This window comes from Pinus tabuliformis, chromosome 8 (assembly GCF_031772625.1).
Source record: "Pinus tabuliformis cultivar Carrire ecotype Pingquan chromosome 8, CPIR1, whole genome shotgun sequence".
Lineage (NCBI taxonomy): Eukaryota > Viridiplantae > Streptophyta > Pinopsida > Pinales > Pinaceae > Pinus > Pinus tabuliformis.
The window spans coordinates 1,921,238,894-1,921,256,663 of NC_142294.1; the positions used below are offsets into that span (position 1 = coordinate 1,921,238,894).

At 39.8% G+C, this 17,770-nt stretch overlaps 2 protein-coding genes across 2 annotated transcripts in view; both read left to right on the top strand.

Moving 5' to 3' along the window:
- Positions 1–17,770, top strand: part of LOC149244187 (nuclear protein) — a 152,029-nt gene that overhangs the window by 65,595 nt on the left and 68,664 nt on the right. The window contains exon 3 of the mRNA XM_089374757.1: positions 7,044–7,172. Within this exon, the coding sequence (XP_089230883.1) occupies positions 7,044–7,172 (129 nt within the window). The remainder of the gene's footprint in view (positions 1–7,043; positions 7,173–17,770) is intronic.
- On the top strand, positions 13,324–14,762 carry LOC149244188 (uncharacterized). The gene is made up of 4 exons (XM_089461047.1): positions 13,324–13,610; positions 13,715–14,094; positions 14,258–14,473; positions 14,593–14,762. Exons 1-4 carry the CDS (start codon positions 13,354–13,356, stop codon positions 14,760–14,762), a joined length of 1,023 nt encoding a protein of 340 aa, XP_089317173.1. The 5' UTR covers positions 13,324–13,353.

The following is a 17,770-nucleotide window of genomic DNA, read 5'->3' on the forward strand; positions in this document are numbered from 1 at the left end:
TTTAATGAGTTGCTTCCCTCTCCTGTAAGGCTCATTAATCCACCCTCATTCTTTATGCTTCACAATATCATGCAACAAAAGGTTCATTGTGCACCAGACACCTAGACCAAAAGATGTGTGGATGAGTACGCCCAATAATTTCCTGCTACCTTACAATTCGCTGCATTATCTGTGATCACTTGAACCACATTATTCAAACTAACATCTCTGATTGACTGCAATAGGAGATCTGCAATGTTTTGGGAAGATGCATTGATGGAGGAGGAGTCATGACATGTAATAAATACTGCACCACTAGCAGAAACATCAAGAACATTTATCAAATGTTGGTTTCTAATATTTGTCCACCCATCTGATACAATGGATACCCCACAATCCACCCATTCATTTGTAAAACTTGTCAAGCTCTTTGAACCTTTGCTTTTTCTCTTTCTAATATCACTATTCTAGCTTTCTCATAGTTGGGGGATTTGTATCCTTTTGGGGCTTCATTGATGGACTTTACCATTTCATGCCAATAGGGAGAGCGAAGCACATTGAATGGTACATTGCAAGCACAAAGAAATCAGACTATCTTTCCATCCACAGCATCCCTTCCAACAACATTCAAGAAATTCCCTATTGTTCCTTTACCTTTAGAGCTTTTAGAAGTGCCATGTGGAGATGAGCTACCAAATCTAGAGGTTGCACTTCATTCAGACTGAGTTTTTTGTTTCTTGCTTTTTTGTTGTGCAACCTCCTCTATTTGGAAGTATTTTCTTCTTTGTTCAGTTGAAATGTTTGGGTAAATTTGTATCCCCACAACACCCTTTTTATTATCATTGTCCATCACCCCACAAAGATGCCTCCTCACGCGGGTATATGAACCACTAAATGGTTTTCCTCCATGACAACCACGAGGGCACAAAAATTTGTAGCTTCCACCACCTTCCCCCCCTTCAAGTTTGGTCACATGGTTCCACAAGGGTGTCAATGCAACTTTCCCCTCTAGTGTTTCGTTGTTCCCTTCAGGTTTATCCCCTTTCTCTTCAAACCTTTCCTCCTCATCATACATTGGGTCACCCATATGGGGACCACTATCCTCTTGTTTTTCTTCCCTTCTATTCCTACTCCCCCTTGTCATTATTAAAACCAAAAGTGGAATGATACATAGAAGCCAAAATAACACAGTCTTGGAATATGAATATAGGTGGTGGATAACCTGCAATTAAATGAGCAAGAAGAAAGAATGAGGAGTAGGAGAGGAAGGTGAAAAATACAAAAAACAATGAGAAAAAAATGAGGGAGTTTGGGGTTTGCACTTAACTCTTTAGCTCTTGTAGATGGAAGCCCTTCTTTACTCCTCCAAGCTCCTCCTCCTTCTTCACTCCAAACTCTTCTCAAGTCTCTCCTCTCTTTCTCCTCTCTTCACCAAGCTCTCTTCTCCTCTGTTCTCCAAGCTATCATAAAATAGAAGTGAGCAAACGAGAGATGAAAGACCCTTTTAATCCCTTCACTCCTCACCCTAACCCAACTTGGACCCACCCCCAACCAATAGGAAAGAAAAAAAAGCCAAATGAGTGGGCTGCGCGGCGGAAACATCCGATTGCCCGTGGAAGGTGTTGCGATTCGTACAGATCTGGCCTCGAAGCATGGCGGAAACGTCCGACTGCCCGTGGGAGCGGCCGTGATCTGTACAGATCCGGCTCCGAAGCACGACGGAAACGTCCGACTGCCCGTGGAAGCGATCGCGATCCGTATGGATGCGGCCCCGAAGCGCGGCGTTTCGTACGACCAATCCGCCGATTGAAACGAGGTTCGGGAATTCTGAAACGCGGATCGGGCCGGACGGTTCCAACAGGGCAGGAACTGTCTTTTTCGGCCCAATCCGCGTTTCAGAATTTCCGAATCGCGTTTCGGTCAATGGATCACCCACAGATCCGTACAGATTGCGTTTCGAGTCTCGACCGACATATCACCCACAGATCCTTACAGGTCGCGTTTCGGGCTTTTGATTCGGGGGGGGGGCATTTCGTGCAACACTGGTCTGAACAACTCTTGGCATGGCAGATCAGTCCTTAGTAGGGCATAGACTATCGACAAAAATAGATCTCCTCCATGCTCAAATCTCACCTTACTTGACACGTGAGAACTCAGAGAAACCCTTCCTCTTTTAGAGCAGAGATTCGGCCCTCACAAACCCTTCATGGTCCTAAACTCATCCTCCTAAAGGTGATGCGGCTTGAGGAACTCATCCTACTAGGGCTACATCTCTCCCACATACCTCTTGGATCAAATGAATTCTTCACTTGATAATTAGGCTTCTCATAAGGCCTCCTTAAATAGATTTCCTAAGCCTCTTTCGAAACCCTCTAGATCTTATTAGGGGTTTTATCCACTTAGACTTAGGATTTAATTTTTCTTTTTTAGAATCTTTAACCCCTTCAGGGTCTAAGACCCTTTCACTTGGGTTCTTTGACCACAAACTCGTTTTGTGACCAAACTCACACAAACTCCGGATCTAGGTTTGTGGAGTATCTCCCAAGCTACAAATCTCACCAAAAAGGGGCTCCATGAAGATGAATGCCCCGAAGTTGGTCCAAAGTCTCCAAGGAAACATCAGCAATCTCTTCAAATGTGATGAAAATCACACTGTGGATTCTCATACAATATGAGGTGTAACAGGTTCCTTTATTGAAGATTCACGACTTTAAGTCAATCATTGTATAAATAAAGGGCCTTAACACCAATGTATTGTCAATCATTCATTCATTAATATAATATTGTTTCTTTTGGGATATCTAATTCATGGCACATAACCATAATAAGAGGGATTGATATTAAATACAGTCGAGCCACACTGAGGGCCTGAGCACCAATGTATTGTTCATAATTCATTCATTAATATGATATTATTTCTTTTGGGATATTTAGTTCATGTTACATAACCATAATAAGAGGGATTGGTATTAAATACAATGGAGTCTGTTATGAAACCAGCTCAAGAAAAGATAGAAAAGATAGATCAACGCCTTAGAATTTAGCCTCTTTGAGGGGGAAACCTCCTTTACATTACATAAATGAACAATTCTTGGATGATTCAAATGACAAAACCTCCTTTCTATATATAGGAGTCTAAGAAGTCACAATATAATCCAGCCGACCTAACAATAATAATATAAAGCCACAAAAATAACAATAGAGGGATTCTATGGGGCACAGTAATAACAATATGGGGGGCCGGGGCAATAGGGGCACAACAATATTAATAAGGGGTATAACTACAATAGTAATGGGGTAATCACTAGTATTATAGGGACCCAACATGCCCCTCTCCTTCAAAAAAGTGTTGTCTTCAACGCTTGAGTAGTTATGGATACTTCTGCATAAAATTCTCATCCTCCCATGTGGAATCTTCAGCGGATAAGTTCTTCCACTTGATAAGATAATTTGAAATTGAACGATTTCGTAGCTGTCGAGTTCTTGTTTCTGTGACTGCTTCCGGTTTCAATATAATTTTTCCTTCCTCGTCAAGTTCTGCCATTCTGGCAATATTGTTTGGACTGGGAGCTTGTCGCCTATAACCGTCTTTAAACATGAAACATGGAAAACTGGGTGCAATTGAGAAGCTACAGGAAGCTCCAATTTGTATGCCATAGTACCAATCTTTTGCAACACCTTGTACGGACCATAATACTTTGGTGATAATTTATTATCCTTCTTAGCTTGCTTCAGAGACATTTGCTTATATGGTTGTAGCCGTAGGAATACCCAATCACCTACATCAAAAATTCTTTCACTGCGATGTTGATCTGCCTGTTGTTTCATTCTATTCTGTGCCAACACGAGGTTATCCTTTAAGAGTTGGAGGACTTGTTGTTGATGTTCGATGTGATGTTCCACTGCCTGAACCTTAGAATTTTCTCTTAAATATGATGTGATGGATGGTGGTTGATACCCATAAAGTGCCATAAATGGGGTCATTTTTGTTGCTGTATGGAAGGAAGTGTTATACCACCATTCAGCCAGAGGCAACCATTTGACCCATTGTGTCTGTTTATCAGATACAAAGCAACGAAGATATCCTTCCAAACATTTGTTTACTATCTCAGTTTGCCCATCAGATTGAGGATGATAAGATGAGCTATGAGCTAACTGAGTACCAAGACAAGAAAATAATTCTGTCCAAAAATTTCCAGTGAAAATGGGATCTCTGTCACTTACAATAATCTTTGGGTTTCCATGTAGCTTTTGAACTGTTTCCATAAATGCAGTAGAAACTGTACTGGCTTTAAATGGATGTGATAATGCACAAAAGTGTGCATACTTGGTAAGTCTGTCAACTACCACCATGATGACACTCTTTCCCTCAGACTTGGGTAAACCTGTGATAAAATCCATTGAAACCTCCTCCCAACGTTGGCTTGGAATGGATAAAGGTTGTAATAGACCCGGTGTCTTAATTGTTTCAACTTTATTTTGTTGGCAAACCAAACATTCCGCCACAAACTTTTGAATATCTGATTTAAGGCCATCCCAAAAAAATTCCTTCTTAACCCTGTGGTAAGTTTTTAAAAATCCTGAGTGCCCTCCTAAGGGAGAAGTGTGCAATTCCATAAGAATCTTTTGTTTTAGCTGGGAATTCTTACAGAGGTATAAGCGATCTTTGTACCATAACGAATCATTTTGCCAGCTAAATGTATCTGAAGTACTGGAATCTTGTTGTAGCTTTCGAATAAGTGCCCACACTTCTTTGTCATTCTTCCATTCCTCCCTTGCTTCGTTTATCCAATCTGGTTGGATAATAGAAATGGCGCACAACAATGCTTTCACATCCTCATCCTTTCTTGAGAGTGCATCTGCCACCACATTTTGCTTCCCTTTTTTGTAGATGATTTCAAAGTCATAACCCAACATCTTTGTGACCCACTTTTGTTGCTCTTCAGAGGATAATCTTTGTTGTAAAAAGTATTTAAGGCTATCATGATCCGTTTTTACCTTGAAGTGTCTACCCATTAGGTAGGGTCGCCATTTTTTAAGTGCATGGAGTATTGCCAACATTTCCTTCTCATAAATAGTTTTGCTTAAAAACTTTCCCTTGATTGGACGACTTTCAAAAGCAATGGGTCTTTCATCTTGCATTAGAACAGCACCAATTCCATTTCCTGAAGCATCACATTCCACAATAAAGGTTTTTGTGAAGTCTGGTGTAGCTAAGACCGGTGCTTGGCACATTGCCTCTTTAAGATGTTCAAAGGCCTTTGTTGCTTCCAGAGTCCATGAAAATGCATCTTTCTTCAATAATGTTGTTAGAGGTGCTGCTATTCTCCCATAATTCTTAACAAACTTGCGATAATACCCTGTCAACCCGAGAAATCCTCGCAGATGCTTTATGGATGTGGGGATTTTCCATTCCTTAATAGCTTTAATTTTGCTAGGGTCTACCTTAACTCCTTCATGAGATACAATATGACCCAAATATTCCACCTCCTGGACTCCAAAGAAACATTTGGATCTTTTTGCATATAATTGTTTCTCCTTCAATAGTTGTAGCACCTTGTCAACATGTTCAACATGATCCTTCCAAGACTTGCTGTAGATTAGTATATCATCAAAAAATACTAATACAGTTCGTCCTCTTTCTGTACCTTCTTACGAAATTTCAATCCGATCCCCAAAGAGAAAGTTATGACGATTTTCCCCAGGTCACCTGTTTTGAATGTAATTCAGGAATCTGCAAAAAGACCAACTTCCTTAGATCATATCTCCGCAAATATCGTGCGAAAAGCTCTGAAATTCAGACCCACGGTTCAACGCGATTTCTTCTCAAATGGGTTTTTTTTGCGACTTCTGAAACGTCACAGAAAAAAGTTATAGCAAAAATGCCACGATGACCTGTTTGGAGCAGCGAAACCCTAGAATCCAAAGCTCTGATACCAAATGTTATGAAACCAGCTCAAGAAAAGATAGAAAAGATAGATCAACGCCTTAGAATTTAGCCTTTTCGAGGGGGCAACCTCCTTTACATTACATAAATGAACAATTCTTGGATGATTCAAATGACAAAACCTCCTTTCTATATATAAGAGTCTAAGGAGTCACAATATAATCCAGCCGACTCAACAATAATAATATAAAGCCACAAAAATAACAATAGAGGGATTCTATGGGGCACAGTAATAACAATATGGGGGCAATAGGGGCACAACAATATTAATAAGGGGTATAACTACAATAGTAATGGGGTAATCACTAGTATTATAGGGACCCAACAGAGCCACATTGAGGGCTCCAATAAACTTAACATCACTGTAAAAAGTACCAAACGAGTTTATGCTGATTAATTTGCTGAAATGGTAACAATTATGCTAGTATTAAAAGTTTTTATTTATATAACATTGACAGCCTTGTTGGGGTTTGTAAGAAGTAAGTTTAATTTTTTTGCTGTATTTGAACTCCTAAGATTGATACATGACAGCTTTAAACTGGGTTGCTTTCTAAGCCTAAAAGCAGAGTGTTTCATTTAGCCAGGTTGACCTTCTCTGAATTTAGCTTTCATTGTGTATTTTGATGCCATTTACTGGCCTGTAATAAATAAAACCGTCAACATAATTCTCTTGCCATATGAATCAGTTACATAAATCCGTCATTAACAATGTCATATAGCCTCAAAAGTGGCTGCTGAAAGCCACTAGTTTATTTTTCAAATTTTCATATTAGCAGATCTGAATTGCCTAGAGGATGGAACTTATGTAATCGATATTTATCGAATATCTATACAGTCACATAATAGTTTTTAATTGTAAATCAGAATGCTTGATATAAGGTTGTGTGTCATAACTTCTGAGACAATGCTATTGTATAAAAATTTGAATTAAACTCAGTTTTTGTTGAGCGAGAGACTCATATAAAGGAAAATGGCAAATGTCCATACAAGTCTGATATGATTATTTTGTAGTTGTTGTGGATCATAACTTCTGATATGATGTTGTAGCACACGTTAACATTTTAGATGATATGATTTTGGATGAAGAATTGAATTGAACTTACAAATTGAAGTGCAGGTTCTTGACAAAGGCACGTTTGAAAAGTCGATGTTGGAGAAGTTAATATGGATTTCAGCCTTCATGCTAGTTGGAGCTCGCCATCAAGGTTCAACTGTGGGCACAGTGGAGAAGGAATATAGGAATGAGGTTAGTCTCCTTCCATTCTAGGAAAAATGAGAAGTACGGCGTGTGTTTTCTTCAATTTCCTTCCTTGTAGGATCTGCTGGAAATTTCATAAATGTGTCACAGTTGTGTTTACAAAGCTAAATTCAAAACTATAATCTTGCTTCCTTGATAAATTTTTTTGGTCCTCCATCTTGAAAGGTTGAGTAGGCAATGAAATGCAGACTAGATATATGATCCTATCAAGTTGGTAAAGCAATGAAGAATTCCAGCTTCAGGGATATGAAGAAATGGATATAAATTTGAAAAACTCCATACTAACTTTTGGGTTTTTATGTTAGTATTTACCAGAGTAAGATACAGTAGAGAACCTTGTAAAATTCCCACTTGGAAAAAACTATAATTTTCACAATAAATCTCAGAGTTTGTAATTAAATTTTCAGTGGCAACTTTCTTCAAACAGTGTGAATACCCTCTGCTGTAGGTGATGTTTTCATGAATTTGTTCCACTTGTGCATTGTTTTTGATATTCTTCCATGTATTAACAGCCTTTAAATAAATAGTATATCTCAATAACAAGTTTCAGGACCACAATGCAACTGACAATAATCAAAGGCAGCTAGAAGAGGGACATTTCTTATTTTAAAATAAAATTGAATATACAGTGAACTGACTAGAGAGATAAAATCTGGAGGTGGAGGCACCATTTAATAATACGAACATATACAAATAACAGTCCCTTAGGATAATGCTCCAGCACATAACAGTGAAATACGCTGCCCAGGAGAGTGGATAAACACGCCGACCAGCAATTAACTGAATGCTACGGGCCACAGAAAATGGTACTCCCACAGTCCTCTTGTCAACACAGCTATAGGTACATTTTGGCACGCTCAGGTAAGAAATTGGGGCTGCATACAAGTTCAGAAATAACTCCAGCGAGCAGATTAGAAAGGCAGCAGCTTCAAATTGGTGAATACGACCTCCAACAATAATGTGTGCACCCATTTACCTGCCCAGAAACTTATTACATCCACATACCCACGTTCAGCTCTGATTTGTCAAAGATTACAGCTCCAATACACAGTATTTCGACTCTGGTTGGTTCCAAAACTCGTCCAGATTTCACTTGCAGAAGGCTGGGTCGACTTCCCCGTGGAAACTTGTCAGCAAAGAGTGATGAACGCAGTCCTTGGTATCGGCCACTAAATAAAATACGCCCCAGCTCCTTTATGACTCATTCCTTCAGCAAATCGATGTCACCATGGCCAGGACTTGAATACCTCTGATGGGTCTTCTTCAACATAAAAGAATACAATAGAAAATACCCAATAAATTGATAAAATCTACTGATAACCCCTGGGTACCTCATTCTTCTTTGTAAATCTCGTTCTCCATTGAAGTTCATGTTAGAAAACCAGAAAGGCAGAAAGATTTTCTTATATTGATAATTACTTGTGATATTTTTGTAGTCTTATTAACTTTCTTTATGTTCTTCTTTTATCTTTTTTTCATCAAGCAATCATCAAATCAAAACATGAAGATCAAAAACACCAGATGTGGCCACTCAGCCAGGGCTAAAACCCCTCTATAGGGGAAAACCCCATAAAACTCTTCCACTAGTAAATCAAATTGAGATAGACCAAGACCTTAGACCTGACCAAAAAACCTTCCTCCACCAAGTCAGTCTTCCAAGATGATTTTGCAAACTTCAGTAGTCTCCTCTTGTCTAGTAGCTTCACCCCAACAATAGTCCAGAATTTCAGCCCCCAACTTCTAGAATTTCGGCCCTACTGAAGATCTGAAATTTCGGCCTCCCCAGTAGCTTTAGAATTTTGCACCTGTGAGTCAAAGAGAGAGAAAATGCGACTTCTTTTGCTTGAGAAAGGCTTCTTTCTCCTTCACTAGATTTTCCTCTTCCTTCTTAGAGTTTTCACTCTCTTTTCTCCCTCCAGCGATTGCAGATCGAACTTTCTTGAGATGTGTTTCAAATGAGGTTGAGTTGCTGCCATTATATAGTGGATTCTGCCTCGTAATTAGGCTGACTTGTCCAGGTTGAGGCCGACTTGGTTGAGGAGGCCTAAATGACTTATTTGACACTAACATAATTGTCATTCTAATGTTTTCAGTGGACTTTTACTTCGTTTAGATCCAATGTTTTAAAACTGGGACTTGGATTTGGAATTGGTCGAGGGTCAACTTGGACTTTGATTGACTTGGACTGATCTTATTTCAATGACTTGCTTTACTAAAAAATACATATAATATTTTAAATTTTAATGAAAAATATAATTTAAAATTCCAAACCATAAATGATAATTCCCAAAAAATATTGAAGAAAGAAAGCATTATTAATAAATGAGCAAGAAACATAAAATTACAAACATGAATGAGAAGCATTGTGGTTCGGTACCAAACTGGCCCTTTGAATGCATACATTGTCCAAGTCAGTATGGGCAGTGGTCAACTCATCTGAGTTGACTGAGTATGACTCAACTTGGCCCGAGTTTGAAAACACTGTTTAGATAGATGCCTTGCATCTGTTGTATTGTTGTCTGTTTCCTTAACCAATCACGATCAGTGCCCTTAAAGTCATTTAAATTATTTAGAAATCTGCAAGTCTATTTTGTGAAAATTTCGCGCTACGAAATTATTTTGCAGCTGAGAAAATCTCGCTGCGAAATTTTATTGCAGTGACTGGTATTATTTCTTCTAATTGTTAATTAAATTAACAGTTTATTGCTACGACAACGAAATATAACACTGCAATCTTCACAAAAATAAGGCAGAAAAGAATAGAGCTGGAAACAAAGAAATATTCTAGCTGCTAGCGCACACATAAAAAATTGACACAGTTGTTTTTGGACTAAAGTCTCTCGAAAAACCCGACTTGGGAAAACCGGTGCAACAACTGAGGGTTTTTATTATTAAGTAGCAATGAAATTCTGAGTACAATTTGAATGCTGAAAACTGACAATCCTGTAGAGAAAGTATTGGGAAAAATTATTTGATGGAAATTACCCTCACTCCAAGCAATCTCTGTTGATTTGGGGTAGCATCGGATGTGCTCTAAGCCTTAAATTTTGCAGGGAGGCTTCGACACAGGTATTCCAAAGAACCCAGAAAACATTTTGCGAGATTTCACACAGAAATGATTTTATTAAAATAATATTTTTTTTTAATGGGGTTTCTAAGTCTAATCTTAGGAAAATTAAAATATTATTGGGTATTAATCTAGTTAGTGGTGAAACTTCTAGCAAAAACCATGGATCAAGTCAAAACGATCTGAGCCTTTGATTATGTTTTAATCTAGGCCGTTGATTGTTCAACAGTGAGATATAAGAAGAGACTTGAGGGTCATTTGGAAAAACACACCAAGCAGAGACTCAGTTGCCCAAGAGAAATCGATTTTCTCACTGGTTGAAGTTCGACAAGAGAAAATCAATTCAGAGGGAGAGTTGCAGGTGGAGGAGAGATAGAGAGGGTTCAACACAGTGAAACAGGAATCGCCGTTTAATTGGCAAAATCGCGAGTTTCAATCTGCTCGGCGGCTAAACGATCCGATCCAAAACGTTCCGAGTCGACTCGCGTTGACCGATTTTGGATCGTGGTCAACGCGAGTTTGACTCGCGATTCCTGAAAAAATCGCCGGTTCTGTGTTTTTTTGGCGAGTCCCGCCAGTTTTATTTTTTTTCGGGTTTCGGATTATGGCGGGTAAATCTTTTTTCGGGTTTCGGATTAGTATCGGGGCCGAGGTATTTCGGGTTTCACAGTTTCGCTATCGACGCGAGGTATTTTGGGTTTCACTGTCACAGTTTCGCTGTCGAGTCATCGACGCAGAGATTCAGTGTTCGACGCCGCCGGAGATTACGTGAGTTTCACAGTCACTATCGAGTATCGACGCAGAGATTCGACGGATTGCTGAACCTGCGTGCCGCCTTCAGCCTTGAAGACGAGGTAAGTTGGTAACCTGCGTGAGCCCGAGCCGCTGCATTCCTGTACCAACATATATAGTTACCAAACTGTGTTGCAGCGTTGCTGCATTCCGTCATTGAGATTGATCACAGTAGTTGAGGCATCGTTGTTTGAGTTGGCATGTGATCCCTTATACATGTTTGTTGTAACGACATACATATGCTGTTTTAAGTATTTTTGCTAAGTTACTGTATCTGTTTGGGTAGGTTCCAGCCTCCAGGATCTGCAGATCCAGATATGCCTAGGATCCAACCAGTAATACGGATCTGTAACTGGATCCATCTAGGATCCAGCCAGGGCATAGTTTGGATCCAGCTATGATAGAGATTCATATCCAGATCTGACATGAGATCATTTAGTCTGCCATTGCGTCTGAGAATTTCTTGTCATTTCCAGCTTAAGTCAACTAAGTTATCATTGTCACGTCAGGCATACGATGTTCATAACTTCATAATGATAGACTGCCTAAATCTAGTAGCTAATCTCATGCATTAATAATCTGTTGCTAAAGAGTTAGTGATGCTTCCAGATTCAACGACCTTAGATTTTCAGCCTTGCTAGTTTGTTTCTGCAGAATGCCTGTAACTTCTGGATTTGGTCTCATGTCAGTGTGCAGTTGCACTAATCATGGTTGAAATAATACTAATCCAACAATTATGCACTAACATGGCTTCAGTTTTAATAAAGGCTGAGACATGGTTCCTGCTGTATTTCTTACTGCAGAGCTGCCATACAGGTCTAGCTGAGGCCAAATTTTCATGGAACACACATATACAGTGGAAGGAGATATTCCTACAGATTGGAGTACAGTACTAGCCCTATCATCTTGTGTTATGATTTGTTGAAGGAGATATTCCAATTTCCAACTTTACAGACTGGCTAGGCTATATTATTATGCCCTTGCAGAGTGTATATGGAAAACGTTTTCGAATCAGAACTTAGAAGTGAATTAATATGTAAGTTTTTGGCACATGTTTTAATATTTTAAGTTTTTGGATGATTTTTAAATTTGATTTTTTGTTGTCTTTCACAGGAGCCACAAATTAAATAGAAGCCGGACTCCAAATCTTAACAGAAGCCACAAATTAAACACAAGTTCAAAGCAACAACAATGCCGAGAGAGCGGGACTTTGCTTGGGCTTATTGTGACAAGATTCCCGGAAAATCCACGCTCCTTTGTAAATTTTGCAAAAAGGAATGCAGTGGAGGCATTTATAGATTCAAGTTCCACCTTGCAAAAATACCTGGCCATGATATAGGTATTTGCGGCACCGTTGACGAGAATGTCCAATACCAAGCAGCCTTGGCCCTTGAAATGTTAGAGCAGCATAATGCCAAGAAAGCAAAGCAAACTGCTGAAATAGGAAATGTTGGAGTTGATACTTTTTCTGTCACTAGCCCCATGTCACCTCAATCTGTTGAATCCTCAATGCCGTTCCCAAGTTTTCCACACATGCCTCCAAGGCCAAGTCAAACTCAAAGCCATGCCAGTCCTTCAACTCCTTCCTTGAACACTGGAGGTGGAAACATAAACGCCTTTTTTGCTCCCCGCACAAAACCCGGTTCCCAACCTACCTTGGATGGCACTGGTTGGAAAAAAAATATCCATAGTCAGGCAAGGAAGGCCATTGCTAACTTTTGGTACTATTCTGACATACCTTTCCACTGTGCCAGAAGTCCTTATTGGCAAGCTATGATTGATGCAATTGCTGCTGCAGGTCCAGGGTTCAAAGCCCCTACATCAGAGAGCCTTAGGACAGATATGTTGTTAGAGAGTGTTGAAGATGTCATGCTTGTGCTAGCTGAGTTTCGTTCATCATGGGTAGAAACAGGGTGCACCATCATGAGTGATGGATGGACAGATCAGAGGAATAGAACTTTAATAAATTTCCTTGTATCTTGTCCCGCAGGCACAATGTTTCTCAAGTCAGTGGATGCTTCAGATAAGATTAAGACTGCCCAACTTATCTGTGAAATGATGGAGGAAGTCGTTCAAGAAGTGGGAGAAGAAAATGTTGTACAAATTGTCACCGATAATGCAGCGAATTATATGGCTGCTGGTAGACTTTTTGAGATGAGGCACCCCACTATTTTTTGGACCTCTTGTGCTGCCCATTGCATAGATTTAATGCTTGAGGACATTGGTAAGCTTCATTGGATACATGAGGTTGTGGAGAAAGCAAAATCCATAACCAAATACCTATACAACCACACTATTGTCCTAAACACTATGAGAATATACACTGAAGGTAAAGAAATTGTTCGACCTGCAGTGACTAGATTTGCAACAAATTTCATATCTTTGCAATCTGTGGTTGAGCAAAAGATAAATCTGAAGAGGATGTTCTTGGGACCTGAGTGGATGGGATCTAAACATTCCAAGACCCCTGAAGGCATCGAAATTGCTGCACTTGTGTTTAATGATGGCTTCTGGAAAGATGCTGAAGAGATTATTGCTGTGACGGAGTCCCTTGTTAGAGTTCTCAGGTACTTTTAGTCTTTTAACTTTTTCATTTTTTAAATTTCATTTCAAGCTTCTTTTTATTTACAATGTTTCATATTTCTTTAAATTTGAATGCTTGAACTTTCAGGATGGTTGATGGTGACAAACCCGCTATGGGTTACATTTATGAGGCGATGGATCTCGCAAAGGAGGCCATCAAAAGAAGATATGGGGATGATGAGACAAAGTATATGCCTCTTTGGGACATTATAGATGCACGTTGGGATAGGCAATTGCATTCCCCCTTACATGCTGCTGGGTACTTCTTAAACCCACAATATTTTTATGATAAGAGCAAATTTAATGAGGATGGGGAGGTTGGCAGAGGACTTATGACATGCTTGGAAAGGTGCTTCCCTGATCCAGAACAACAAAGTCGTGTCTTTTCCCAACTACAAGATTATAGGACACCATCTAAATTGTTTGCCTATACCAGTGCTATAAGACAAAGGTCAAAGATGTTGCCAGGTACCCAGCTTGAAGGCTTCATCAATTCATTAAATTTGTTTAAAGTTTAAACTTTATTTTGTATGTTAAATGTTTTATTAAATTTTCTTTTCTTTTTAAGTTTTTACTATTTACTAATTTGGTACTTCTAGTCTTCTACTCACAAACCCTTACCACTTGCTAGGTCTTTGGTGGCAAAACTTTGGTAGTGATACGCCAGATTTGAAGAGATTTGCCATTCGAATCTTAAACCAAGCATGCAGTGCTTCAGGTTGTGAACGCAACTGGAGCATGTTTGAGAAAATACATTCTAAGAAGCGCAACCGATTGACACAAAAGCGCTTGAATGACCTTGTATTTGTCCATTACAATCTACGACTTCGCAACAAACAAATACAAGGTGAGATTCGAGAGCTTGAATTTGAAGGTTTCATAATCTAGTTCGTACTTTAAAAGTTTAAAGTTCAAACTTCAAAGTGAAATTTTAATTCACATTTCAATGTCTCATGATAATGACAGGTATTGATCATTCACCAATCGACCTTGAAGAGTTAGATTTGCAAGCTACAAATGCGGCAGAATGGGTTCAATTAGATGAGCCTCCTCTTTTCAGCCTTCATGACTTGGAGAACTTTGAGAGTCAAGCAAGCGAAGGAGCGGGAGGAATCGCTTCTAGTTCTCACTCTTAAGAGTCTTAGACTCTTAGTTGCTGATTTTTTTCTGATTAGTATGCAGTTTTTAACTTTTTTGTAAACTTTAAGAAGCATATGCTTCTAAGGACTCAAGACTCAGTGCTTTGGATCATGTGTGGACTCATAACATATATGAGATACTTATTTATTCATGATATTTTGGACATCTATTGATATTATGCATTGTTTGGACATACCTTTACCCAATATTAATGAAAAATGGTTTTTTTAATTCAATATATGTGTATATTTTTATTTAATGAATTTGCCGATTTTTTCCCGATTAAAACTTTCGCTCTTTTGCCTCGCCGATTTATTGCCGATTCCGTGTCTGGTAACATTGGTTCAACATCAGCTAGGGAGACAGGGACGAAGACACAGAGCAGCAGAAGGAACAACGCTGGGCATATTGACGCTGGGAGAGGCAGCGCTGGCCTGAGTGACGCAGGCACTACGCAGGTTAGTCCAGACGCCAGAGAAACTGATGCTGGGCAAGCCAAAGAGACGTAGAGGGTCAAGGAACTTCTCTCTCGGGTTAGACACTTGTTCAGGAATGTCTTTAAATATTTCTCAATTCTATACTGCTGGGTGAAATTTTGTACATGTTAATTTTTGTTGAAGAATAATAAAACCCTCATATGTTGCACCGGTTTTCCCGCATTGGGTTTTTCCGACGACAATTGTCCAAAAATAACTGTGTTATTGTGTTTGTATATGTGCCGACATTTTACTTTCATTTAATTTATGCGATGTATTAATTGTGAAGGCTGCAGTAGAATATGTTTCAATACTTGTTGTAAGAATACAGTAGATAACTTATCTTTGAAGTAATAAGTAGAAGAAGTCATATTAATCATTGCAGTAGGATTTCCTTTTTTTTGGAATTTTCACATGGTATCAGAGCTACAAGGAAGCAAAAGAGAAAATCCAGAAGATCCAACACTGAGAAAGGAAGGGAATTCAAAATCCCTGATGATCCAAAAATGGATCCTGAATAAACCTTTAAGTTTAAAAGACTTCATATAAGAAGTAGAAGGTGCCAAATGGCACAAATCCTTTGTAAATCAGAGGAAAATGAAAATCGCAGGCTGCTCTCAGAAATAGTCTCATTGCAGGGATCCCTCTATTCTGAATCCAACACAACTTAAATGGGCGAAAACAGATTTCAGATGGGAAAGCTATCATAAAATGAAGCTGCCCTTTTTCAAAGGAAAAAGAGGCAAAAATCCCTTGAATAATGGGTCTAAAAACCCTCTAAGTCTTCCAAATCTCCCAAAAGGGCAAGACCACCGAAAAAGGAGAAGTTATGGAGAAGGCAGATAACACTATCGGGCCTTAAAAACATGAAGAAAACCATGAAAGCAAGGCTTGAACAGTGGTTGCACAGGGGCCGTCGGATCTGGCCGATCAACGGTCTAGATCCGATCGGCATGTTGCATCGGCGGTAATAGGCGGATCGACGATCGCAATCGGCGAAGGCAGTCAGGGGGCAGTGGGAGGCATAGTGCGATGGATAGAGCCGATGCAATACCGCAATCGCCGATATCGGCGGATTGCGATCGGTGAACACAGTGGAGCGGGGCCGATATGTTATGTATTATATATGCGATGCGATATTACGGACCCGAAAGGGTTCCGAAATGCCTCTGTATAATATTTCAAGTCCGACAAGCGAGTTTTTTTCATGTTTTATATGTATTTTCGCATATTTTAATGTATTGCGAAATACAAAGGGGCAGGCCAATTGTGATATGCGATAGCGATTCCCAAGCGGACCCGATGGCGCTATAAAGCACAGTTATGAATGTTTCAAGTCCAGGGAGCAGTGTTTCTGCAGATTTTCCCGTGTTTTTGCAGCATTTCCTGTGTTAACACAGAACGACTGTTACTAAGGGATTTAAAGCGCCGATAGCTCCTTCCGTTGTGGAATAGATAGCATTCATCCCTGAATGCGTTATACAATGATTATTGAACGCCAAAGAAGGGATTCGAGTAGACCCAAAGCTGGAAGACAGAGAGCCCGAAAGGGAAAACCAACAGACAACGCGATTTGGCTTTGAAGCCACGAATGTCAAAGACACAGGGCTGTTGAGTTGTGGAACGGTGGCCAAGTTGTTGCGAGTTGCTGTTGAAGGTTGCTGTTGGGGTTTTGCTGTGAAGCAGAAGCCAAAGAGGCAACATAGAAGCCAAAGAGGCAGCGCGTAAGCCGAAGGGGCAGCGCAGAAGCAAATAGTAGCTGAGGGAGCCTTTGGGGTCACTTGAAGTTCAAGTGAAAAGCCAGAGAGCGTGAACGTTGCAGAAGGCAGAAAGAAGCCAGAGTCAAAGAGCCAAAGAGCCCGAGTCAGAGCCAAGAGCCAGAACCAGAGCCAAAGAGCTAGAGTCAGAGCCAAAAGCCAAAACCAAGAGCCAGAACCAAGAGCCAAAGAACTAGAGCCAAGAGTAAGAGCCAAGAGCTAGAGCTTTAAGAGCCAGGAGATTAAATGATGTTTGAACCCACTGTCTTTGTGTAGAACAGCAGGAGTTGGGCCAAGAGCTTGTAAAAAAGACTAATACCATAATCCCAGAGAGCCTAGTTGAATTAACTAGAGCTCACGGAGACGTAGCCCAAGAGTTGTGGGTGAACTTGTAATTAATTTGCTGCCTTATGTGTTTGTTTTTACTACTGCATTATTCACTGTTATATCCATTAATATACCAGTTTAGGCACATTCACGTATCAACACAAACAACAGATTTTAAAGCAAATAATCAGCTGAAAGCAACTACAAGCATACACCTATATTTTCAAGCATTTCTTAATACCGTAGACTTGGGAAAATTCAAGCTTTGGAAGTGGGAGAGGTTCTTGTAAGCTAGACAAGAATCCTAAGATCCCCATTTTCAGATCACCTGCAAGAGTAGAAATTCGAATCTCCCAGATGCTTGAGCAGTTCAAACCAAAGATATTGGATTTCGTGGGAAAACTTTCTTTGAGTGAGCCGACAGAGAGGTAAGTCTTTTCCAGT

Excerpts from the sequence above, each read along its gene's own strand:
- LOC149244188 (XM_089461047.1), top strand. The coding sequence starts at position 13,354 with ATGAGAATATACACTGAAGGTAAAGAAATTGTTCGACCTGCAGTGACT. Across the intron at positions 13,611-13,714 it reads TCCCTTGTTAGAGTTCTCAG|GATGGTTGATGGTGACAAAC; the intron begins GTACTTTTAGTC and ends TTGAACTTTCAG. Across the intron at positions 14,095-14,257 it reads AAGGTCAAAGATGTTGCCAG|GTCTTTGGTGGCAAAACTTT; the intron begins GTACCCAGCTTG and ends ACCACTTGCTAG.